Below are 25,861 nucleotides of genomic sequence, written 5' to 3' on the forward strand. Positions count from 1 at the left end.
ATAAAGAGGTCCAAAGGTGTCTGAGTGACTTCAGAAAAGGTAACAAATAATCAGAACCCTCTTTATAAATAAGTACCACTGTCTCAAGTTGCTTTTTTTTATTTTTGACCGTCCCCAAAAAACTACTCATATGGCCTAAGTAACGCTGATCAGGAACAGTAGCTGTCCCAAGCCAAGATGCTTTGATTTTTCAAAACCTAGGAATGTATGACAGTTCCTAAAAGCAATCTAACCATGCCCCAGTGGCAGTAAAATTATCTCCAGCTGAATCAGAGCTTCTTTGGTCAGTTTCCAGTAACAAGTCTCATGGGGCAATTAGCTCTAAGTTTAACAGCTGATCCAATGCTTACAGAAACTTTGAGTTTTCTTTTTCTCCATGCATAGCTCTACATTACTCACGCTATGCAGATACTCCTACACAGGAGAGTAAATTCAGATCTTTATAGTGGTATTCAGTAGCCCTCTCGCAAAGTTCTCTTCCTCTCCTTTCAGCTCACTTTCCTTTAAAATTCAGCAAGCAGAGATACAGGACCTACAAACAGCCTATTTTTAACTACACACCCTTGCTTACTGTAAATCCTGTGTTCTGAACAGAGCGCTTAGACCAGGAGCGTGCAGCTCCCCTGTGGATGGACCACTGAAGTCTGGCTGCCAGCACTGAGCTGCAGCTGCGGGACACAGCAGAGCGGCTCACCAGCGCAGAGCAGCCACCCAGCTCCTTGTGGGTGACTGCTAGCCGCCTGCCCCAAACCCCAGCCAGTGTGCCGCGCGTGGCTGGCAGAAACCCTGTACTGGGGAAAAGGCACATGGTCATCACTGCTGTCAGCTGCACCTAATATCCCCTTTCCCTCTCCTTTCATGTACTTATTACAAGTCTCCCTTTCCCTGCCGTACAATACACTTCCTTCTGTCTACCCTCACTACCACAGGCCTGAGGTAGGTCTCCTCTCCCCCACAGCAACCTCACAATCCATCACAGCAATCTGCCTTGTTCCTTACTTCCCAGGTCCCTCCCCACACACAAACACAAAATACCCCCACGCTGTTCCCATATTAACCTCAAGTTCCTGCTTCCCAAACCTCCCACACTGCTGGCTCGCTGCTTCAAGCTCCTCTCCCAATCCTCCCAGGCTCCTCTGCCCACTGTCATGGCCCTTGCTCCCTACTTTCCAAACTTCCCTCATCTTCTCAACTTTCCTGCCATTCTAACCCTTTCTGAGCATCAGGAGTCTCAGCAACAGACTTTCTGGCACCCCAATAAGAAGAACCAGCGTCTCCAGCTGCCGCCTTCTGAAGTCCCCAGCCCTCCAGCACTGACATGCTCCCTGACGCAGATGGCAGAATGCCTCAGAGAAAGAAGTCGCACCTTGACTTGGCATATTGCTCCCAACCGGAGACTCACGTTAAGCTGAAAATACCATCTGACAAACTGTATGTTGTGTAGGCCTGATTAAGACCCATCAAACCGACCTGCTGCTTGTGCCAGCAAAGTAAATGATCACACTGGCAGGTTGTCATTTCCCACGTAAGCTGGCATTTTGTCAGCTCTCACAAGCCGTCAGTTGCAGGGGAATGGAAATCCAAGAGCCTCAGACCCTTCTGAAGTGGATGACGTCCAAATGGACGCAAGCTTTTGGTCCATTCTTCCTAATTCTGACATTTTCTCCTTATCTCCACACTGCCCCACCCTGGCTCTTATTCCTCATCCAGTTCTGATTCACTTTTCCTCCTCAGTTTGAGTCACCATGCCTTTTTCACGGACGGGACATAATTACTGCAATCATTCAGAGCACAGAACATGTTTGAGCTCTCAGTTTCTTTGCTTAGCACCACAATCCATGTTGACTACCAGGGTTGTATAGAGTTAAATTATGTTCAGAAATGTACACACGCTCAACTGACTTCAGTTCCACACAAATTTCTGTGTAAAGGGATATTTCAAAACCTTACAGTTAGGCCAAATTTCAGGAGTAGAACAGCAAAAACTGAAGCCTTAGAAGAAGCGGAACTTCTCTAAGAAATTTTGAGCCCATGCTTTAAAACAAAGAGGCACTTGAACCTCTCAACAGAATAGCTGTATATTTTAATCATGTGCCTGGCAAACTGGCTTTTCTTCCTATAACTTGATTTTGTAAGTGTCCAAATGCTGAAGCTCTCCAAAGTTCAGCCAGAGACAAACAGCCAATGCAGAAAAATATTCAGCCTGTAGAAACAATTTTTGCAGGAGCAACAACAAAAAAATGCCTCATAATGGGAAATACCATGTAATTGAGTCTATGGACAAAGTTGACAGCTCAGCTCATGATGAGAAATGGTAAAAAAAAATTTAAAAACAAAGCCAATTTTGCTTAGAAGCACAAGTCAACTGAAAGAAAAAACCCCCCACATCTTCAGGAAAACAACCCTCAAAATTGAAGTATTAATCCAGTATTTTCTTGATGGTTTGATCCAAATGAATATACCAATGCCTTTGAAGCCTGACATACTGCCCTACGAACAGGACAATGCCTGCCAGGCAGGCAGCCTAGCAGAAAAGCCTAAAAAAATCCAGTGTCTCCATTTTGGACTAGACTTGGATTGCAATTTCTGTCATGAGGACAGACTGTTTTGTCTGCGGAAGCCAATTTTTTGCTGGTGACTAGGTTCCTATACTGAGCACAACAATCCATCCATACAAAGTTGAAAAACAGGGCATTAAACCATTTGGATATAATAATGTCTTCATGGCATTAGTTGTTGCTGAGCACTCCAGTAACTGATCCTTAGCTGCTTTAATTTAAATAATGCAGAATAATGATGATTTAAGTGTCCTTATTCACCTTAACTCATACGTGTTTCAAAAGACTGTATAGTCATAGCTATCTTCAAAAATAATATATATGTATTACGTTCCCATAAGCTCTAGCTATAAAAATAACACAGCAGACTGTAAAAAAGAGACATAGTCGTGGACCTACAACAAAGTTTCCTGTGTTGCCAGTTAAACATGGCTGGTGACACAGACGTCTTGTGCAGCACCACTACCACCTCCTGGACAAGCCAAGCACCGCTGTAGGATGCACCAGTGTCTCTTCCAACAGTAAATTAGTTTGCCTTAAAGACAGGTAGCCCCTTTACGAGCCCCAAGGCATGCCCAGCTATACAGGTTACTAGAAACCTCACCTTTTCAACAAGCTGTGCCATTCACTAGAGCATCAGCGCTATCGCTGCACTACCCGCCGCCCCACAGCACCAGCATGGCGAGAAAGTCCCCAGTTACGTCAGTTTTCTCTAGTTGTTCCCCAAGTACAGTCACATCCACCAAACGGCTTCCCACTGGGAATCACAGCTGAAAGCCTCAGTGCTAATAATGGCAACAGAGTTTTGCTTAGGTAAAAGCTGGTCGAGTTGCCTTTTCTTTCTGATACTAAGGTAGGGGAACACATTCTACAGCATTTGTGAGGAAATACTGTCTTAAATTTACATGCCTTCCTTTGGCAATAAACTACACTAAAATTCTATGTATCACGTATGCTAAAAGATGATAAAGTCCCGTAACATGGTATTGATTACGTTGTAGTAATTATATAACTGTAGTTTATAAATAATATGGCTCAAATTTATGAATACACTCTAATATCACACTACAATGTGTAAACATCTCATAAAAAGCAAGGACTTATGAAGAGATACAGTTCTGGTAGCTACTCTGCTGCCCATGAATAAGATGAAAGTACTGGATGCAGCTAGAAACATTCAGATACAGCACAAATGTACCTGAACTTGCTTTGGTCTCCTAACAAATATAGAAAGAACAAAATCTTGACAACAGCTGGATATATATTGTTTTAAATAGCGCTAATGTGCCGCTATGTAGATATCCCTCCAAGCACCTGCCATTTAATGAACTGTAAAACACTGTTTAAAAATTGCAATCTGTAAGATAGCAGGAAGACGTCCTGCTTATATTGTGTTTCTCCCCATAGTATAAAAGAGCTTATTTAGTCAAACATAGGGAAAAAAAAAATAAATCTCTATTTCTGGGTGAAGACAAATCCAGTTTTAAGGATTCAATTAATGAGAATTTCCAATTTATAAGAGTTAAATTTCAGTGGTTTCAAGATCTAACTTGTCTTCCTATATGTAGCAGCATGTGTTTGAATGACACCAAGTGTTTGAATGATAGCATGTGTTGAAATAGCATGTAAAAAGGCGCCACCCTGAGCTGAAAAAAACGAGGAAAAAACCCCCAAAACTCTTAAAGGTGATTGTACTGGGTATTGCAATGTTTTTATGTTTTGACTACTTCGTGTTATTTTCCTTTTAAATTAGTTACATGTTGTAATCAAGTCAGCTCTCAGTCTTCCTTTATGAGCTAAACAGATTAGGCATTTCAGCCTTGGTGTTCTCTCCAGCCATTAAATGTTGGTGGCTCTTTTTAGAAGTCTCCATAAAACTCCAGACTCTAGAACCATACACACTATTTCAGTATTATCTCTCACCAAAACTTTTATAGAAGTAAAATACCTCCTTGTGCTTGCAACCACAGAAATGTTCTCCTTTTTGCTGTTGTTGCCTTTGGACATACCAGGACACTGCATGCCTTCACAGTCCCTATCCATCACATCAGTCCTGCGGACACAGCCTACATTTGTTGTTCTGAGATGTGAAATTGAAATTGATCGCACTAACGTGCATTTTAACTCACAGGTACACTCACAAAGTCATTAAGATTGCACTGTAGCAATAAATTCGTATGCCTTTTCAACGGTCATGGATCTGTCCATGAAGTCTTATTGGAAAATGTTTTCTGTATCTATTTCTAGATTATTAATAAAAATACTAAAAAAGATACTGTTGCTATTGTTACACTTGCCCTCATCAATCAGTCTGTGAACAGTGTCTGCTATTTGATCTATTTTAATTATCAAATCATACACCAAGATACAGGAATGTGTTTTATCCTGGGTCAGGACACCCTCTGAGGCCATAAACCAAGTACCGCAGAACAGAGTAGATCTAATTCTCCTTTAATGTGTAAACAAACCCCACGAGTCCCGGTGAAGTATCTTCCTGTGAAGCCCTGCACGCTGACAACCACGAGGCGCAGGATGTTTGCCGGAGACACCAATCCCCCCGGTAACACTAAGAAGCCTTTCGGATGACTGCTTCAACTGGCTGGCTCACAGGCTCAAGGCCAAGGTAATGACTGGCTTTCCACCAGGAAACAGCTTTTTCTTCCTGCGACAGGCTCGAAGAAGCCACTGACCTTTTCCTTCCCCTTTCCTCTCCTGTTGTAGGACCCAATATCTTACTTACTCTCCTCTACACTGTGTGGCAGTGAGTTTTGCTTATGCCGCGTCAGGCCCGCGAGTGGGAGCGGCGCGCGGCCCCTTCCGCGCCAGCGCGAGCGCCGCAAGCCCCGCGCGGCTCTGAGGCGACCGCGTGCCCTTCCCCTCCCTTCCTGCCACCACCCCCCCCCCCTCACGTGACTCGGAGGCCACCGCGTTGCTGGGCGCCGGCGGCACGTGACCGGCAGGGGCGCTCTCGCGAGGGCCGGCGCGCGCGTTGGCCCTCGCCCCGCCCGCGGCGAAGGAGACGGAAGCGGCCGCGGCCCGACGGGACCCAGCGCGGCGCCCCCCGCCCGCCGCCCCCCCGCTCCCCGCTCCCCGGGCTCCGCACGCCCGCCCGCCCGCCGAGGTGAGAACTGGCGGCTGCCTGCCGCGCCACCCCCACCCCCCCGCGCTGTGCCTCCCGGCGGCCTCGCCCTTCCCGCTATGAGGGAGCCCGCGCCTAGGCCTCGGTGTAGGCCCCGAGCCTGGGCCCAGCCTCCAGCGCGGGCCCTTCCTCAGCCCCGCTCCCTCTCTCTGTCGCCGTGCCCCGCGTCTCCCGGCGCGGTCCGGCTGGTCCCGGGCCGGGCTCGGCTCCGGCGGCCCTGCTGCCGGGCGGTTGGCTCCCGGGAGGGGCCGGGCCTAGGGCGCCGCACAGGATTTCGCTGCTGTAAACGTGAAGACTCGGGTTTGGGGCATCGCGGGGGTGGAAACCGGTGCGCGGCAGTTTGCCAGAGATGCGGGTAATTATGAGGCCGCCTGAAGGGCCGCTGATCACGTACTGTAAGTTACGCGTTTTCTCTGTGCACGCGCAAAAAAAGCTTTCTCTTTTTGAACTTGCTTGGGAGCAGTTGAACACTACAAAAATTAAGGTGAGTGACTACTTATAGTCACATAGCGCGTTACTGAAACTTTGTGAGTTATATTCTTAATATTTTACTAACAGCTTTTCTTGTTACATGTTTATTGGTTTTGCTTTACTTGCACCACGAGAGGTGATTCAAAAGCAGCAAGCCTGGTGTTTTGATGTGATGTGTGTGAATGTTTCTTGCAGATGTCAGAAGACCTTGCTAAGCAGTTAGCTAGCTACAAAGCTCAGCTTCAGCAAGTTGAGGCAGCCTTATCTGGGAATGCAGAAAATGAAGATTTACTGAAACTGAAGAAAGACTTACAGGTGAGAACTTGAGGGTGTGAGTAGCTGAAACTTTAAGGTCTTTAGCAAGTGTTTTATCTTTCCTAAATATTTGCATTGCAACAAAAATATATACTTAGTGTATTTATTACTTTCTTTTCACATAATTTGATACAGTTATGGTAGGGTTGGTTTGAAAAAATCCAAAGTACAGCCTATTTCAAACCTGTCTTGTAGATTAGTAAAAAAAGATGAACTAATTTATATAGCAAACTCTTCTGCTAAAATCTTTAACAAGAGTGCTGAAAGATATGCCAGTGCTGTCTTTCCTATCTCTTTTTCTTTCCTTTTTTTTTAAGTATTTCTCAGAAAGTTGTTATTTTTTGTTGCTTTTACTATCCCGAAGCCTGATGCTTCAGCTTAACATTGTGCCTTTCTGCTTATTTTTGAGTTGTCAAATCACTTGATCCAGAATCTGTTTATTCATTGCATGCATTTGCAATGATAAAAGCTTTAGAGTGTAGTTCTGTATTCCTTGTACATCCAAGCCTTGATTGTGTTCAGGTTTTTATATAAGAAAGGAAAAGAATTGTGTTCTTGATTTGCCACCTGCAGTTTTTTTAAACATTTGAGAACATACCACATTCTTAAGAGCTAAAAAACATTTCTGGCCCTTAGGGTATTGTTTGGTCACAGGAAGACCACCAGCATAATTTGAAATTGATAAGTGGTCTCTAGGTTCTTATGTGTATACAGACACAGACACATTGGCATATAAAAAAACCCAGCAGTACTGTTAAAATTTGTCAGGAGAGTGCAAGATGCTGCTTCATTTCTGTTGTGGATTGCTTTAGCCATCCGATCTAAAAATACATAAAACTACCCAGTACAAGATTCAGTAACCACTATTCTGTATGGAAATAACAGCAATAAAAAATGATGCTTCAACCAAAATATGAGTAGTGCCTCAAATCAGTGATCTGTAGAATTCCTTTTAAATTACAAAGGCTTTGTGCCCACAAGGCACTTTATAGATCATCTTAATGTCCTTTGTTGTACACTGTTAAAAGCATGTGTATATTTTTATATTTTTAAAATGCACAGCAAAACCCATATGGGATGATATTTCCGATACCAACACGACCTCGGCTTTGATATGCAGAGATCATTGATGTGAAAGGACAACTTGCAGACTTTTTTATAAAAGCTTTCTGCACAGAATGGGGAAGATCTTTACACTTTCGTCCCCAAAAGGTTTGCTATCCATATGTTCCACCTTGAAAATGACGTACTGTTTTGCAGACTTAATATATGCCAGCCAAACAATTGTAAAAATGGGTTCAATGCTTCAGTGTGCCAACTAAACAGCTTTTTGTCTGTTCAAAAAGATTGCTACTATATAATTGAAACTTTTTTTTTCCCTGTTGTAAGTAGTGATGCACTAGTGCATTTCATATATTTAGCTTATTCCTGAGTAACAAGATTAAAATAAATACTAGAAGAAAATGTTATAAGTACTTAGCTTTTCACTTTTTATTTCACTGAAGCACTTCTGGGACAGTGTCCGTGCACCCAAGAACCAAACTTACCTTTTGTATCAAGTAGAATTGATGGCAGCTGTCATCCTCTGTAATTGGAGATGATATCTGTGGGTGTTTTGTTCTGGAGTGTAGAGTTCTGTCTGGCTTTGTAAAGAGCAGTTGGTCAGGAAGAATCTTGGCAAACTAGTGTTCTCTGTGGGTCACACCTTCATGTCACAGCGAGATGGCAGCGAGCCATACTGTTCAACCCATTTGGCTGTACTGAGCTGCCGTGGTAGTCTAACTTGTGCTTGGAAATTTTCTTTGAATGATCTGTTTTGCTGAAGACTAGAACCGTCCCGTGGGTTGCAATAAAATGAATGGTTCTATCTTGTGTGCCATGATACTTGAATATCAGATGAAGATTTTAACCAAAAGTTTGCTGTTTATAGCCTGGCGTGTAAGTGACTTTATCAAATTCAAAGAATCCTTGGTAGACTTGTCTGAAACTATTTTCATTGGAGTTCTGCAGTAAGCCATCTATGGCTACTACGTGTCAAGAGTAAGTCAACAGTTTCCTATTACTGGTAGTCTACATAGCCGAAACATTCTCAGGTAGCTTGTGCCTGATACATTGTATTTGACTTGCCCATTTCAAGATACCCATTTCAAACCATGATGCCTCTTGGATTTGCAGAATACAGCTATCTATATGTTGAGGAATAGTTAGAGAGGAAAAATTAGGCTCATGCTATGTTCTGCGGTGCATCCTCAAATTAGGTAACTTGATAATCAAAAACTGTTCTGATTCAGCTGTAGTACTATGGAAGATGGAGACGACAGTAGTAGAAGAAATTGTGAGCATGTTTCTGTGCTTGCAGTTGCAACCAATTGTGCTTACTGTTGCACTTATTAACTAGCAGCTCCTCTAAAATGAAGAGCGAAACTTTTGTTAGGAAGGTGTTGGAAATTCAGACATTAACAGCTGCAACAGAAACAAACTTAGGCCATTCATGCCAGATGTATAGTTTATCAGATAAAAATGCATGTAAGTTTATATTGTATTAACTTATTTGGGAATTGCTTATGAGCCTTCAGGTTCTTGAGGAATGAAGAACAGCTTCTTTACTGCTTTTTCCCAAGCTAGTCTTTGTATACCCATAGCTGAACTGGGATGTGAAACTGGGAGGAAAGTTCAGGCTCCACTGAGCCTCAGTTGAACATTGTTTATCTGTGACCCTCCCCTAATTTAAATATTTACTGTTAGTTAGAGTGACAGTGGTTCATGATGAGATACTGAAAGAACTGAAGACTTTTTCTTTAAGGACTGCAGAGTGGCTTTGTCTTACACAGAAAGTTTAAACGTCCTTTTAGTTGCTGGTTCCTTTCTCTTTAAACACTAGTGAAAACCAGTGGTCTTGATTGTGCAGAATAAGAATATGATATTGACAGGAAGTTGGGGAGGGTCTTTTGCATGCAGCTGTCTGTGAATTAATAATATTTAAAGGAACTGGAAAAAATGTTACTTGTCTTGTTGGATTAGCAAGGTAAGGCCTGACCTGAAATCTTATTAAGGTCAGGGAATTTAGAGAAAACCAAACACTTATATCAAAGTGACTTAAGGAAATCCATTTCTTTAGTATGCACCTGAATGCATTCTATAAATTAGAGGGTTTTACAGAGTGGCAGTTATGGAAGGTACTCTTCCACCCTGGCTCTGGGTGCTTCAGTTCAGCCAATCCACGTTTTCGAGTAAACTGAAAAATGTTTCATCACTTAGAAATGCTTCAATTATACTGTAGTTGTTGTGTATTTTAGAGCTTACTATCTATAATATAGCCAACCAGTCTGAAAGAGGAAGGGATGGAAGAAACTGCTAGCTACAGAGATAATAGAAGCATTCTTTCCTTTCACATTTTGTCTTCACAGCACTGTCCTGCTGAATACTTACTCTGTCACATGTTTTGTGATTTTTTTTTTTTTTTTTTTTTTTTTGGTCAATAACCAACATCATGTGCAGCCATGTGTACAGAGTCACAGCGTTGGTTGTTTTGGGTTTTTTTGTCTTGTGTTTTTTTTTTTTATTGAGACTGTCTAGCTGTGTCTTTGTATCTATTGATAAAAAATCTAGACAGAAATGCTATAAAAATAATAGGCTACTTTTTGAAGTTTTGAGGAGGGCATGAGCAACTTTACTGCAATACAGTGGTGACCATATATCTTTTTATCTACATTGGCAATGAGTGATTTTAGTTAAATGATTAAAAAACTAAAACAAACTTAGTCCACTTTATATCAGCTATGAATTTAATGCAGAAACTTCAAAAAACCCAAACCAGTAAGCTTGGGGTGAAAATATGCATGGTAACAGAGTTTGAAAAATTATTCTGTGGGGGTTTTTTGTCTTTTATAGGAAGTCATAGAATTAACCAAAGATCTCCTTTCAACACAACCTTCAGAAACTCTTGCAAGTTCTGACAGTTCTGCTTCTGCTCTGCCCAGTCACTCCTGGAAGGTTGGGGATAGATGTATGGCGATATGGAGTGAGGATGGACAGTAAGTGTAGAAAACTTCTCTAACAGTTACATGAAATAGTTCAATGGTAAGAGACTTTCATTCAGTTTGAACTGCCCCTAGGGTGACTGAAAGCAAAAAGAAATTAGGGAAGAACACAAATATTAGCTATTATTGTACTCTTTTTTTTATTAAAGGTTGGTATTTTGGGTAAAAAGCAAAGAGATGTGGGGTCATTTTCTAGTAGTGCCCTGCCTTGTAAAAGTGTAGGGTAGTGTCGGTAAATTACCATTTGCTAAAGTAATAAATGGCAGGCTTCCATGAACTGGACTGTCAGAGCAGTCTTTTGTAAAGGTTTTAGGATGTATAATTCATAATTTGTCATTGCATTCATATATATATGTAATTGATTGCCATCAAGAAAAATCCATGCTGTATCTCAGTTTGTGCCTCTAATTGGAAATTAATTTTTAATTGGAAATGCTCTGTTTTGGCTATGAAATAACTAGCTGTGTAATGTAACTATAGACTTAATCAACCTTTTGGATTTAGTCTCCATTACATTAATCTGTGAAGTTTTGGGAACCCGAGCAGTTCATTCTGACTTCATAATCTTTGAAATAAACATTCTGAAATTACTTTCCATACTGCAAAATGTCTAACTGTTGCAGCTTTTTAAAAATTACTGTTTATGTGAGGCTAATATCCCAGTCATTACCACTTAGAGAGAAGCTCTGTTCAACGAATGTGGATCTGTTAACAATGTAGTAACCGCATAGAGATTTTGGTATATCTGTTGATGTCTTGGGTAGAAAACAAACCTAAAAGTGAGCAGTTTTTCTGTCACAGATTGAGACAAATACTTTTATGTAAGAACTTAAAAATTTAATCTTACTTGTCTTAGGTCACCATTGGGTCATTCTCTGTGCTCTGATCTCTGGGTTTACAGGATCAGAGCTTGGGGAAGAATGTGCCAGAGTGTCCACTGAAGTGGATCTCACTGAACTTCACTGTATTGCTTTTTTTTTTTTTTTTAAATCCCTGCTGCTGTTGCAACATTTCTTAAGTTATCAGTGTTTCATTAACAGCTAGCTAGCGATTAATACTTTTTACCTCCTGCAGTTTGGGTTTTCATGTATTTTCATCTGGCTCAACTCAGGATGTTGTTGGCCCACTAAAATGGCACAAGAAATTAATTTAGTAAATGTTAACTAGAATATTGTCTATGAAACATCTAAGTCCTCTGTTTGTTTGAGATGTATCCCTTTGCTCTGAATTTAGACTCAATTATTTTAAGTATTTCTGGAAATGCCGGTTGTCTTTTCTTCCTCTTTCCCATTATGAAGTCAGTTTGACCAAAATGTTTCATACACATAAATATGAAATGGACTGATTTCTGCCAAAATTTCAAAATTGCTGTTTTAAATCATTAAGAGAACTTTTAATTTTGTAAGTGTCAAGAGGGAATATTTTGAAACCTTCAGTTTTTCTTAATTCTTTTTCATATGGAGGAAAATGGAACCAAAGCTTTGCTCTTGTGAGCTGACATTTTCCAGAACTCCTCAGTGAATTCCCTGAAAGCTGTTTTCTGTGAATGCAGTATTTTGTTGAGTCTTTTTTTTCAATACTATGACCTGCCAGAACCAGAATCAAATCTAGATACCTGATTAGGTTGGCCCCAGCATTAATCATTAGTCTTGATAACTGTGAGGCCATTGCTCATTGCTTCTTGATGCTAAAGGTTAAATACAGCAGATTCTGGCCTTTGTACTTTTGTCCCTTTGACCTTAAGAAAATAACCTCTTTGTTTGATTTGTGTATTAACCCTGAAAATGAAGTCTGACAGTTGCAAATTTTGTACTTAATGCCATTAGCTGGCTGACAGTATAGGTGTTGATGGGCTGAGTATTAAAGCTTTACTCACATGCTTACAGCCATGATATCTTTACAGGTGTTATGAAGCTGAGATTGAAGAAATAGATGAGGAGAATGGAACAGCTGCGGTCACATTTGCTGGATATGGCAATGCTGAAGTTACCCCTCTGTTCAACCTCAAGCCTGTGGAAGAGGGAAGAAAAGCAAAAGAGGACAGTGGCAACAAACCCATGTCCAAGTAAGTAATACCCAGGCAGAATTCTGAAAGCTGCTTTGTTGGGTTTGGTGTTTTTTCTTTTTTTTTTTTTTTTTTTTTTGTTGCTGTTTTTTGGGTTTTTTTGTGTTTTTTTTTGGTTTGTTTTTGGTTTTATTTTTTTTTTGTTTCTCCACAGCTATAAAAATTGATGAAAAATAGAAAAATGAATTACTTTTTTTTTATTATTTTACATCTCTAATATCATGCTTGCTTTGAAAAGGATCTTAAATCAATCTAGCATATAATGTTTGGTCGATTTTTGTTGCTGGTATCGTGTTTTATGTATACTGGCAAGGTAACGTGATAGACTTTGTTTTACTCATACTGTGCTATCTCAAGATATCAAGTACATAAGCAGCAGATTTTAAAAAAGTTAGTACTTTTTCATTGAGAGCAGAGACCCTACAAGTTGCAGCCCAGATCTAGTGCAGGCTCTTCTCAGAGCTGTGGTTTGGCTAACGACAAGTGTACTCACCAATATGAAGGACTTTGGCTTCTGCCCCATCCCTGTTAGGATAGCAGGGGTGACCCCATCTCTGGGGAGATGTGCTTTACTCCATATCCTGCTGTGTCTGACACAGAAAGGTATTTTTAAGGGCTGAAAATGTGGGGTTTTTGGGTGGAAAGGTGGTACAATTTCAGAGTTTCTTATAGGCAATGGTCCCTTCCCTAAGGGATTGTTCTGAGGGGCGCTGTGTTGTGGCATAGACTGACACCTTGAACTTCCTTATCTTTACTAAATTAACATAAGTTCTTTTCCTTCCATCCCTGTCCAATACTTGGTAGCATGAGAGTCCTGCAGACCTCTGAAAAAGTTTGGGCTTTTCAATTGAATGGACTATTTATATTTGCTAAAAGCTAGATGTTTCTGAAATGTAGAAGTGCTGATAGGTACCTTTTCAGAAATGAATTGCACCCAGTCCCATGGATTGCTGCATTTGTCGTGGTTTAATCAAGTGGTGGTGGTGGTTGTTCTTGTGCATAAATATATAAATAAGCAATGTAATGCTTATGCATGGAAAGACTTGTGGTTTTTTGGTTTGTTTTTTTTTTTTTTTTCCTGGAAGTAAGGAATATTTGCAAGCTTTGTTTTCTGTCACGGAAAACTACTGTGCATGTCTGTCTTACAGGGGTTTTAGCGTCTTACAGGAAAAGACACAAACATAAAATGTTTTTTTTTTCCCTTCTTTCCAGAAAAGAGATGATAGCCCAGCAACGAGAGTATAAAAAGAAGAAAGCTTTGAAAAAGGCTCAGAGAATTAAAGAACTTGAACAGGAACGAGAGGACCAGAAAGTCAAGTGGCAACAGTTTAACAATAGAGCCTATTCTAAAAACAAAAAAGGCCAGGTTGGTTTGGTTTTGTCAGTATGTGAATAACAGGGCACAGACTTCTATGCAGTGGTTTGGGAGAGAGAAGGAGGTGGTTTTTAGAGGGGGATCATCTTCGGGATTCTGGAGTGTGTGGTTTGGTATTTTGAACACTTTCAAAGCTTGGTTTTGTACTGGATGATTTTGAAAGAGTGCTTTTAAGAGGCTGAGCTTGCACTCCGCGTGGAGAGCTGGACTCGCTGTCAGTTGCCAGGTAGTGTTTGTTGGAGCTTAGAACCTGAGGGCCTGTCTAAACCTCCAGGCCTGACTTCTTGCTGTGTTATAACGTGGCAGACACAGTGCTGTCATGGCCCTGGAATAGCAAACATAGTGCAAAAAAGGTAGCATGGACATTTTAAAGCCTTATTTAATTTTTATCATGGCTTGACCAAGAGCTGCCAGCCATTGTGGTAAAGCTGCAGTCTTCCTTATGAACAGTTATTAGAGATCATCTTACGAGAGGTGAATTTTATTCATTATTGGCCTGACCCAAGGTCCCAAGTACCACGATCACATCCAGTACCTAAGCGCCAGGAAGTTCCCAACTCTGTTGTTTCCCTTGCTGGTAACATCTCACGGATGAGGTAGCCTTTAGAAAGTGTCTATAGAGTTAAGAACATGAGGATTTTGAAACACTTAAAAGGATAGTATTTGCTTGGTTTGGTTTTTTTTTGAGCAAGTTAGTAATTATTCGGAAATGTTGTTTTCTGTTTCATTTGCAGGTAAAGAGGAGTATTTTTGCTTCCCCTGAAAGTGTAACTGGCAAGGTTGGAGTTGGAACTTGTGGAATTGCAGACAAACCTATGACACAGTATCAAGATACCTCTAAATATAATGTCAGGCATTTAATGCCTCAGTAACAGGGGGAAAAGGTGGAACTTCATCTCTGCAGGGCTTTACACTTATCTTTTTATCATTATATTTTTCTAAAAGTAAATTATTTGTTGGCACATAGTGAGTAGTCCATTTTGTCACCATCACTTTGGCTTCTGCTGACATGAGCCTTAAATCTCCAGCTATTGATTTGACCCCTCCAATCATTAAACTTTTTGTAGTTGCATTAAAACACATTCTGCAGGTAAATGCTTTCATGAACTGCTGTTACCTGTTACTCTGAAAGCAGTAGTTATCTGCAGCTTTGATCTCTGGAACCTTCCATTCACACTAGTAGTGAAGTTTTTTTTCCTTAAGAAAAGTGGTGGTATAAAAATGGCACCTTAACAGCCTTCCTTGTTTCTGTAGTCACAGTGCTGGCGGAGTGACAAGCTCAGCGCTACCGAGCTGCTGCAGCTCTGGGAGAGCTAGGTGACACCGCAGCTTGGATGTCACAGGGAGTTGCTGAGGAGGTTCTAAATTATTCCCTTACAAATCCACTGAAGATCGATTTGTACAGCTGTAAATGAGGGCAGAACAGGGCCAGTAGGATCTTTACTACTGATTCATATGCTAGAAACAATAAATCTGACTTTAATTCCAGCCTGAATTGCCTGCACTAGAAGTTAAGCAGAGAAGATAATTTTTTTTTTTTTTTAAATAGTCATCAAATTTTCATAGGAGGTTATTGAAATGTAACCAGGAAACCACAGGACAATGTATTTAGACTCCGATTTCAAAGTAGAGAATTGTACTTAAAAATAGCCCCCCCATCCCGCCCCAAGGGTCGGCCAGTTGAGCAGAAACGGTTGTGCTTTGGGGAGGAGCCATCATCTCCTCTCTTGCAGAGTGTGTAGGTGATGGTACAGTCACAGACCTGGAACACACAGCGACAGCTTGTCTCTGGGCCTCCCTCCAGTCCAGCAGAACTGCAGCACAGCAGCTACAAATGCCTAGATCCCACTTAGTTGTGAGTACAGGTTAGTCTGAAGTTCCTGTCCTTAAATAACTGACTGGCCCTGGTATTCACTGTAACTTCAGCTGTATTAAAGTGCTGCTGAGCCCCTTCGATTTTATTCAGGAAACCACGTGTAAAAGCTCTTGCTTTCTTGTATTTTATATGTGATTTGCTTTCCTCTGTTACTTGTCTCTCACTTACGGTAGTGGTGCCATCTCTGAACCCGTAATGTGTTAAAGAAGTTAATGGGTAGCCCTGTATACAATGTAGATATTATTTTTGTAAAATCTAGGGCTGAGTTAATGGACAAGAGTACATCAGCTATTTCCCCCATTAAATAATTAAAGGGTGTTTCTTGTCCATTAACCCTGACCATTATTTCCCTGTATATTATGTTAATGTAGCTCATTTTGTAATTTGTTAACTAGATCAGGTCACGTCAGCAATTGTTGATGCACTGATTGGTGGAAATGTCCATCAATTACCTGAGTCACAACTCAAGCTAAACTCTACAACTGGTAGTTTAGAATCCATACATAGAAAAAGGTTTTCCCTATAATGGGAGAAGGTGATTTTTATGAATACAAAGTGTGTTAATTTCAGTTTTGTATGTTTAACTTTTATTAAATAAAGTGTTTAAAATCTGCTGGATATATTTGACAAAGTGAAAGTATACCTGGTAGGGGGGCAGTAAAGGATCAGGAAAACAGTAAGTATAGAATCTGCTGGGCAGAAGGTAAACACTCAGAAGTGAATCAAAAGTATTTCACTCTCACTGCAAGATGAAGTAGATGTTGCCTAATTCCTCAGCTTCACGGGTAGCAGGGGGTTAAATTTTCTTTTGCTTAGAAAGATCTTAATTGAAAGTAATCCAACCCTACTGCTTTTTAGAAAGGGAGCTTGTACTGCAGCCCGCACCCTGCGGGGACAAGTCTCAGCAGTGATGTTAAACAGGTGAGTCCTGAAACACACTAAAGTAGGCTCTACCTGTTCTTTAAAAAAAAAAAAAATAAAGTCTTTGGAGAAATAGACTTAATCCATACCTGACATGCATTACATTTGCCCATCTTTTGATGTAAAAGACCATTTATTGTATTTATCACAGGACCATTTGTTCACTAGTCCCAAAGAGAATTTAAGGTACAGTGAGTCAGACTGCAACGGGTGTGTGAGCCTCCCATATGGTAACAGACTTTCCAGCCCAAGTTAAAACCATTTGGTCTCATGGACTTCAATTTTGCTGAGCCTTTTAAAAAAAAAAAAATTTAGCAAAACCAGTATATTTCCTTTGAGTAACTTATTCTCACCTCTTAGAACATGGGTTGCTTAATGTACTTAGCTGTAGTTCTTCTGTTGGCCACTGCAACAAAATGCTGAAAGAAAGTTTTGGTAACGTAACTTTTCTTAAATGCCTTACCTGGAATAGGTAGTGACACAGTGATACCACTGTGGCTGGGGTGGTTGATCTATGGAAGAGAGAACACTTTGGAGACAACTTGTATAAATAAAAATGCCACCAAAACTGCCATCCTGGCCACACAGCAATTCCTTGTGCCACTGGATTTTGATGCTGTTTCTTCATCTACAGGATGGGGCCAGTTGGTGTGTAGTCTGGCTTTGGAACACTGCCTTGGTAAGGTGTCTTGAGACATTCACATAGGAAAAATAAATCCATCATGAGTTAAGCAATGCTGGTAATCACCAAAAAACCCCAAAAGTTCCTTATTTTACAAATGCTGATGTGACCTTAAATTTGTGGCTGAAAGCGTTTTGGTATTTTTTTTTTTCATAATTTATTTCCCACTTTTATTAGCTGCTCTAACCAGTAAGAAAGCTGATTTTTCAGAACTCATGCTGTGCAGTGACTTCTGGGCCTCTCAGCAAGCAGAATAAGTACCTGCCCCTGTGCTACCAAATGTACTATAGAGCAGACAGAACTTGGAAATACCGAAATGATAGAGGAAACGTAAATTAAGTGTAAAAGTAAAGAGTGTAAAACCACTAAGCTAGAGCCATCATGGAAAAGATATTTGTTAGAGAACACAGATTTGTTCCTTTCAGATAAGGATACTGTGCAAGATGACCAGTATGGGCAATATGTTTCCTCTTTAAGTTATTACAGGAAATGGTTTACTACAGCCTTAATCTTGTACAAATTATAATCTATTGTGGAAATTAAACCAGCACAAATCTGATTCCAATCTGGGACTGCTCCAGTCAGTTTAAGTATTTAGAACAGTCTTAAGAGTAGCAACTTTGAATTGTCATGGTTGTGGCAATCTATTTCTCTTGCTTTCTATTATGCCAGAGTGAATGTTGTGACATTTCTGCAGATGCTTGGTCTCAGATGTTGGTAAATACAAAAAAGTACTTTAGCTTAGAAGACTGCAATTCAATGCTGGAGATGTTTAGAAGGCAAAACCAATAGCAAACGTCTGTACTACCCATTGATGCTCCACTCACCTGCATCAGCTCTGTGGCAGTTTTTTGTGAAATAACCACCACTTGCATGTCTCTCAACAGTTACACTAATCTTGGGATTACAGAGACCATTCTTGGGCCAGGCCCAAGAGAAGGATTGCTACCTTGCAACTGGTGCTGCTCTGTCCGTTGCAGTTTGTCCAGTCTTTATCTGCTCCCTACAAAGCTTCACTTGGATTGCAAAATAAGGAAGGATGTTTGCATCAGGACTATTATGGTAAATACCCCTGCCATATACCCAAGCTAGTGACCTGCTAACATACAACCTGACTAAGCAATGGCACCGACCCGTCAAAACTCTGGTCTTCAGCTGAAGGCTCTGCTGCACAAAAGCGCTCACGTTATTTCCCCATGTAAAGCAATTACCCCTCTACATTGAACTCACAACACTTCCTTGGTCCGTACAGAACTGTGAAGGTTTCCCACGCTGGACGCTGACAGAAAACGTCTTGCTCTCACCTGGACTGAAAGGTGATGTTACTTCCCAGAGAGACGCTCTCTGAGGGATACAAGTGATGCTAAGTTCTAAGCCTTACATTTTTAGCAGACCTGCTGAACAGGTATTCCCTAGGGCGACGAGTTCTATTTTGTACAGTTGTTCACCACTCCAGGAGAGGAAAGAGCTTTTTATATTTCCCCATCAAGCCTCCCAGGAGGAGATCCAAAACAATGAATTGTTTTGAGACAAGTATTTTTGAAAAGAGAAAAGAATTTCCTAGCCTTAGCTAAACTGAGCACTATCTTAGAGTACTGTTAGCCAAGTCAAGTTATGAACTAGGTCTGTGTATATTCTGACTAGCAACCACAATGTTAAAGCCACCATAAAATGCTTTAAATTCCTTGATGGTTTATCTGCTTTGCTGGAATTTCCTTCAAGAACAAAATTAATCCCTGCTGAAATGCAGCCCTGCTGCAACATTCATGACCCCGATGAGACCTTAAGGAAGGGGTGAATTTGGCCCAAAGCTGACTGCATACACATGGCGTAGCCTCCTGGCTCACTAGCATTTCTTTCAGCAGGAATCACAGCGGGGTAGAACAGATGAATGCTCAGTCTGTCTTCTGTCAAACCAGCCCTCTAACTCTCATCTCGTGGAGGAGGCACACTGGAGCTATTGCCTGTTGGAAGGCAATGCCAGTGCCCTCCAGCCCCATACCTGCTACAGTCAGATCTGTGTGACGAAACATCCCAGGGGACCTTACTGCAGAAAATCCCAACCCAGGAGCATCCCCGGAGGGGAGATTAGCATTATTACTAGTGCTCAGAGCCACTTACTCATCGTTCCTGTCTGCCCGATTTCTCCGAATCACCACCTTTCCAGTATGTGAATGCTCTTCATGGTCTTAAAAGAGCTGGCCGGGGCCACCCTGTGCTCCCCAGGAACATACAGCAGCTGGCTGCCTTCCCTTGACCGGCTGAAGACCAACATCAGTCCTCTGCAGCACAGCAGACTACAAGCCAAGATGCTGAATTACTTGTTAAAGGTCAAATTAACCTGCTCACCCCACCAGCTTGCTCTGCGCCTCACTGGGGTACTACAAACTAAGGGGCTGATTTCTTCCAGTGTGGTAAAAATAAATCAAAATATTACCCACAGCCCTTACAGCATGGTTAACATTGAAGATCTTTCCAAAAGAAAATGACACTTCACAGCTTTGAGCTGCATCAGTCAGGCCAGTGGCAGTGTGGCTCAGTTGTTCAGGTCTGTATGACCACACCTCACGGGACACATCCACCCTTCCCAGAGGTGCCTCAGCAATTCCTGATCCTCGATATTTTTGAAGGGACCTCAACACGAGTGCCCCTCCTTATGAAGCAACTCTTTAGTTTTAATCAAACACAGCAACACCCTGAACATAAACCTCAATACTACTTATTTAGTACCACAGCCACAGTACCAATACCCACAGACTCCTTATTTCTGCTTCTGCCTAACAATTAAAGGATCAGTCCTCTTTTTGGGAGGAAATGAGCAGAGAAGCAGGGGTAAGTGCTGACGTTTTATCCCCAATTGAACAACCTGTCTCTCTCTAACGGGTCACTCCAAAGGAAAGCATTGTGTATGCAGATAACCACTCTCCTCCCGTGTTTATCCTCCCAAACATCACTCAGATCTGCTGGCCAATTTCAAGCAAATTTGACAGCACATCAGTATTTTCTAGGTCTTTTGTGCAGATTGGTGAACAGAGAGGAAGGAGGACACACTCCTCTTCCTGGGAGTCCCACAGGACAATCCAGAGACTGTATCATGGATGCAGGGGAGTTCCAGTCACTATCAGGTCACAGAATATATCACTCACCAGAGAATCTGTCCACAGGACAAAGCCCCTGGAGAACACATCAGACTTCATTCTGTTATTTATAGACTTATTTTTCATTATTAATATTATCACCCCCCTAACCTCAGGTTGAAGTCCTGGTTTTTACCATTCTCTTCCAGGAAGCGACCCCAATTTCTCTTTCCAATGACACATGGTCAGTGCCAGGAAGTATGCAACGAGAAAAGCTTATGATCCTGGGGAAAAAAAAAAAACAAAAAAAAAACCAAACACAAACTATCTTCATTTATTGCACACAATGGATCCTACTTCCACTGAAGCCAAATGTTTCATCCATTTCAACAGAGCAACACAGAAAGGCTACAAACAAGGAGCAGCAAGTACAAGAGAACAAAGAGTAGAAAAGCAGGAGGCTGGAGCTCACAGGCCAGAAAGAGATGGTAGCAAACAAACAAAAGGAAAACACAACCACAAAACCAGGAAAATTATAGGTCTGTATACTTAATCCCATTTCTACTGACCTACAGATTTCTTGAGACAGCCGGATTTGACAGCACCTTTGTCACTGACATGCCTCTAATGGACTGGACATTAAAATGACCTTCAAGTGACAACTCGCCACAGGATAACCATGACAAATGCAGCCAGATAGTCACCTGCACCTTGTCTGCAGACACGAGATGACATACTGTAATACACTTCTGTCAAAAGAAGGAAAATGCTGGATGGTCTTTTTAATGGGTTTGTCCATAGCAGAAGGGCCCACCTGGGATCTAATTTGCAGAGGGAGGACTTGACAGAACGAGCTTACGAGGGAGCTGTGCGTGTGCGTGCATGTGTCTGCTGCGTGGGCAAGTTGCCTAAGGAAAGCACATCCAATCCTGTTGCTGCAGAAAAAGTCACCGTATTCTTGTAAAATTAAGCAGATAATAGATTTAGGACTTCTGTTACTCTACAAACACAAAGCAGAAAAACAGTAGCACCCATAAAGAACACCATAAAACCACCTCCCGCAGTTTTGCAAAGATGAAAATTAAATGTGATTCCATGCCCAAATTACTGTGTGGTGAGAATAAGTGGTATTCTGGATGAAATCAGAGTTAATGAAGTGGGCAAAACCTAGGGCCACAGAGGAAACGACCAGGAGTGAAGTGTTTCACTTTACTCCCTAGTTGCAGAGGAGCAAAACGAGGCCTCAGAGGCAACACAAAACCCACAAAGTTGTGGATTAAAAAATGCTTCAGTTGGGAACCCAAACAGCAACATACTTTCAGTGTCTTCTATTTTGGGGTGAATGAAAATAACTCTACTTTCCCTTTTTTTTTTTTTTTTTAAGGACAGAGCTTGGACAAAACAGCCAGTAAGCTTCTATGAACACTTTTCTGAGGAAAACCAGTAAATCTGACTTACTGGACTGCTTAGAGTTCCGTAGTGTGAGGGACCATCTCAGCTTCCAAAGGGTAAGAGAGACTTAACCCTCAAGGGTTTGGATCTGCACCTTTGGATAATCACTCTCTTTTACAAGATTTCAGGGTGGCTAGTAGGAACTTTGATGGTACTTTGAAAAATAACATGACCTTAAAGCAGATCTGGCACATGGGACTATTCTGGCTTGCTACAACAGGGACAATTCAGGAAATTAATGCATTTTTAAGCAAAAGGAACTATTATGATCATCTAACTGATGTCTTGCATAACCATATGTACTGATCTGTACAATCATCTAGAAGTAACTTATAGCAACTTCTCTAAGCAAATTAGTCATCTTAAGCTTTTCGACCCAACAGACCAGACCAACGAAGGGCGATGTGAGGAGTGTGACAGGCCGGGCCGTGTGAGGTACAAGCACACAGCAAAGGCCAGAGTCCACAAAGCAGTAACTGAGTGGTGGAGGACAACCAACAAAGAAATGTTTCCATCACATGAGAAACTATCCAAACTCTAGCTGAAATCTGCTCAGACCTGCCACAAAGAACCCCCCAGTACCGGAGCAACCAACCCCACGTCTAGCAGTTATTATAAAGGCTCTTAATTTTCTTTTATCCCTGATCCTCTTCCTGGCTAGAGCACTGCTGCTAGTTGAGTGGTCAGGCAGGTGGCTAGCAATGGAAGCTCACCTCCTGCTATATTTTCCCCATTGTATTTTCTCCTGATATCAAGACCCCTTTGAGTCCACAATGCTAGAAAAGGTAGGAGATACCAAACTGGCCCTGGAGCATACAAGCAAACATTTCAGACACATTTATTCCAACCATGTTTTATACCAAGGAGGAGAGCCAAGCCATTCTCCACCCCTTGAACTTCAGTATTTCTCAGCTGTGATATTTCTTTCCCAAGTGGCCATTTAAAACAAACAGGAGTAACAGGAAGGAGGAGGTGCTGGGACAGCTACAGAAAAGGGGTCATAAATAAATAAATCCCACTGGTATTCAACCGTTCAGCACCAGGGCTGCCAATGGTCAATACTTTTAAGGAGAATAATAATGAATAAATAAATAAGGCCTTGCTAGAGCTGAAGTTTCCACTTCTCACCACTCAGAAGACTGTCCCAAACCTTGTGTCATCCAGAGATTATATGTACCCCAAGCATAAATCCAAGCAGCATTTCTTCTTTGAAAACCCTCAGGCCCCATTTGTTGACCCAGAGCTCAACTCAGTCTGTGGCAGACTCCTGCTCCCGCCAGGTCACCGCCCAGAAGGAGTAAGAACAGAGGTACTGAGCCACTGTATTACATACACACAAGTGAAAACAGATTTAACAACAGCAACCTGATCCAGACTTAGTAAGCAAATTAATTTTAAAAACCAAAACCAAACATAAACTGTTCATTACAGCCATGGAAAGATTACTTCTCTACTCAAGCATGTGTGCTGCGCCTCTTACAGGGGATGACACATTGCGGGGGAGAGTGGGGGAAACATCAGAATATTTAAACACAAGCAACTTATCATAATGCAAAAGTCTACAGCAGACTGGCTCAGGATCTTCTCATTGCAGGATCGAAGGGCACAAGAACAAAGAGTCGGCTAAAGTGATACGAGTGACCAGGATGGAAGAACACGACTCACTTCAGATACAGAAATGTTTAATGGCGTTAAAGTGCTACTTTAATGGGGACCATATGCTAACATTTAAACACAATTCCACTGCACTGCTAAATATGGTTGTCTTTATTTTTTTATTTTATTTTACCTCTTTTTGCCCAGCCCTACCTAAAACAATAAAATAAAATCTAAAGGACTGAAATTAACAACCCATTCAAATCAGCAATAAGTTATGAATTTTATAAAGCATTTTTTCCTCTTTTTTTTTCTTAGTAACGAGGGGTAGTTAAATTACTTAAGGATATACAAAGTTTCAAACAATGCCATAGGTGAGGACTCTATTAAGGTTTTTAAAACTTGGAAAACAAAATAATTCTGGCCATTAAAAAGACAAAAATAAAAAAGCAAAGCCCTCAAAGTGCAGGTTAGAATGCTCGTCTCCGAGAAAATTAGAAAACATTTGCTATAACAGCTCTTAACAGCACCTGCACAGATAAGATGGCAAGGCCCTTGGGAACAGGACGTGCAGTCAAAACATTACATTAACATGAGAGACGTGCTGAGCTTAACTAGGTTAACTACTGGACTGGAACTTCAAAAGTCAGCAAAGGGAATGATTCTAAAAAGAAAACCGAAGAAACCCCCACCAAACCTGGCCTCTTCCAGCAAGCACAGCCTTCATCCATTGTGTGCATGGCAAAAAGCATCTTTGCATTTCATTGGGTCAAGTGCTTCATCAAAACAGAGATCTTTTCATGGCATAAATTCATATAAAAGACATCTAAGGTTTCATATGGACAAGCTCTAAAAAGACGCATCAGACTTGGGGTGTTTTCCCTCCCAACACATTTACAAATGTTTATCAAAAAATCTCTTCAAATAAAAAGGTCATAGTGGCTCAGTATCTGGGCATGACTTTCTGGCATATCACCTCTCGTATGTGCTGGTTTCTTTCTGTCCTCAGCTGGTTTTGTGCCTGCGTATGAGCACGCATCTACCGGGAGATCTGCTGTCAGTGTCACAGCCTGAGGCATGACACAGCCCACGATGTGCTGGTAGATTACAAGTGTGTACCTCTTGCTTTAGCCACGCATCAGAGGTACTTGCTTTTTAAATGATGTCCAACAGAAAGCTGAGCTGAATGGTGTTCTCTCCTGAACATCTCTCTCTGCTTCCCCTCTCTCTCTGGGCACAGAATGAGATCTTAAATCATTATTGTCATTGTTATTCTGAGGCTATGTAAGCCACCTTAGATTTCCTAGTACATTACAACAGCATTGGATTGTGATAAACTGTAGGACACGGTTCTTTTAGGACCACAGAAGCTTTCCAGAAGGGCCTAAACTAGGTTGCTCAACCTGAATGCAATATAAGAAATTCTGACATTTCTCAGATCTCATGACAGAAAGAGAGGGATGAGTCTCTAGTATCCTCTTTCAAACAAATAAATTCAAAACAAAGTATTTCATCACTAAGGTCTAGATCCAGGTCCCACAGAAACAAACGGATTTCACTGACTTCAAAGGGACTAGTGTTTGGTCTAACTTTTTGCCAGCAGGAATTAGGATTGGTTGCATGACCAAATAAACACATGTGGGTTTCTGTGGAGGCTTCCCTTACCCCAAAAGCTTTATATACAGGTCTCTTCAAGACTAGCTGTCAATGTGTCATTTCTGAAAGAGGATACTGGCATCTAAGACCCAGTTTGATCACCCCAGTGAAATCATTCGCCCTGCACTGTTGTCTCACTTGGTTCTAGGAAGCAAACGAGAGCTTGACACTGGCGCTGGAGTAACCTTCGTCACTCCCAATACTCTGCAAGCTGCTGTGATCATCAATGTCACTGATGCTGGTTGTGCTGATATTGTCCACTTCTCCATGGGAGAACTCTGTGCTTTCAACGTCCACTTCAATCTCTTCTGAAAAGGAAAAGGAGAGAAACGCACACAGGTTAGCACCACAGACCCAACTTCTCCCTTCAAGTCAGTGAGCTGCTGGGGCTCCCCCGGTCAGGGATGAAGCAGCAGTCCAGCAGGAAGACTTTCAGTGTTCTCCCTGGAAAGGGATGCGCTGTGGACATGATTTATAGAAAGACTAGATACCAGCTTGGAATTTTTCTTAGGGACTTGGCAAAGGGGTTTGGCTCCTCCAGCATGCAGGCCACGCTGTCAGGATAGGTGGGCCACCCCACACACTGAATTTGTCCCGCTACCTTTCTTTGGCACTTTGCTACCCCAGTGTTGGAAACA

General features: G+C 41.6%; 2 protein-coding genes across 4 annotated transcripts in view; one reads left to right on the forward strand and one right to left on the reverse strand.

Annotated features, from left to right (window-relative positions):
- The first annotated feature begins 5,539 nt into the window (after window positions 1–5,539).
- Window positions 5,540–24,017, forward strand: SMNDC1 (survival motor neuron domain containing 1). Of its 2 annotated transcripts, none has more exons than XM_042798659.1 (6): window positions 5,540–5,679; window positions 6,364–6,483; window positions 10,375–10,517; window positions 12,427–12,588; window positions 13,801–13,954; window positions 14,698–24,017. In XM_042798659.1, the coding sequence occupies exons 2-6, from the start codon at window positions 6,364–6,366 to the stop codon at window positions 14,833–14,835; spliced, it is 717 nt and encodes a 238-aa protein (XP_042654593.1). In that variant the 5' UTR covers window positions 5,540–5,679; the 3' UTR covers window positions 14,836–24,017. The 2 variants fall into 2 exon arrangements, with proteins under 2 accessions (XP_042654593.1, XP_042649365.1); XM_042793431.1 differs by lacking the exon at window positions 5,540–5,679 and adding an exon at window positions 5,996–6,181.
- Window positions 23,637–25,861, reverse strand: part of MXI1 (MAX interactor 1, dimerization protein) — a 56,694-nt gene continuing 54,469 nt past the window's right edge. For both annotated transcript variants that reach the window (XM_042806139.1, XM_032988629.2), the window contains exon 6: window positions 23,637–25,531. In XM_042806139.1, coding sequence (XP_042662073.1) covers window positions 25,368–25,531 — 164 coding nt within the window. In that variant the 3' untranslated portion in view covers window positions 23,637–25,367. The remainder of the gene's footprint in view (window positions 25,532–25,861) is intronic.

Source organism: Tyto alba, unplaced genomic scaffold (assembly GCF_018691265.1).
Source record: "Tyto alba isolate M040663 unplaced genomic scaffold, T.alba_DEE_v4.0 Super-Scaffold_1, whole genome shotgun sequence".
In the NCBI taxonomy this organism is placed as follows: Eukaryota; Metazoa; Chordata; class Aves; order Strigiformes; family Tytonidae; genus Tyto; species Tyto alba.

Coding starts and splice junctions, on each gene's coding strand:
- SMNDC1 (XM_042793431.1), top strand. CDS start 6,047: ATGCGGGTAATTATGAGGCCGCCTGAAGGGCCGCTGATCACGTACTGT. Junction 6,484..10,374: donor AACTGAAGAAAGACTTACAG/GTGAGAACTTGA, acceptor TGTCTTTTATAG/GAAGTCATAGAATTAACCAA. Junction 13,955..14,697: donor CTAAAAACAAAAAAGGCCAG/GTTGGTTTGGTT, acceptor TTTCATTTGCAG/GTAAAGAGGAGTATTTTTGC.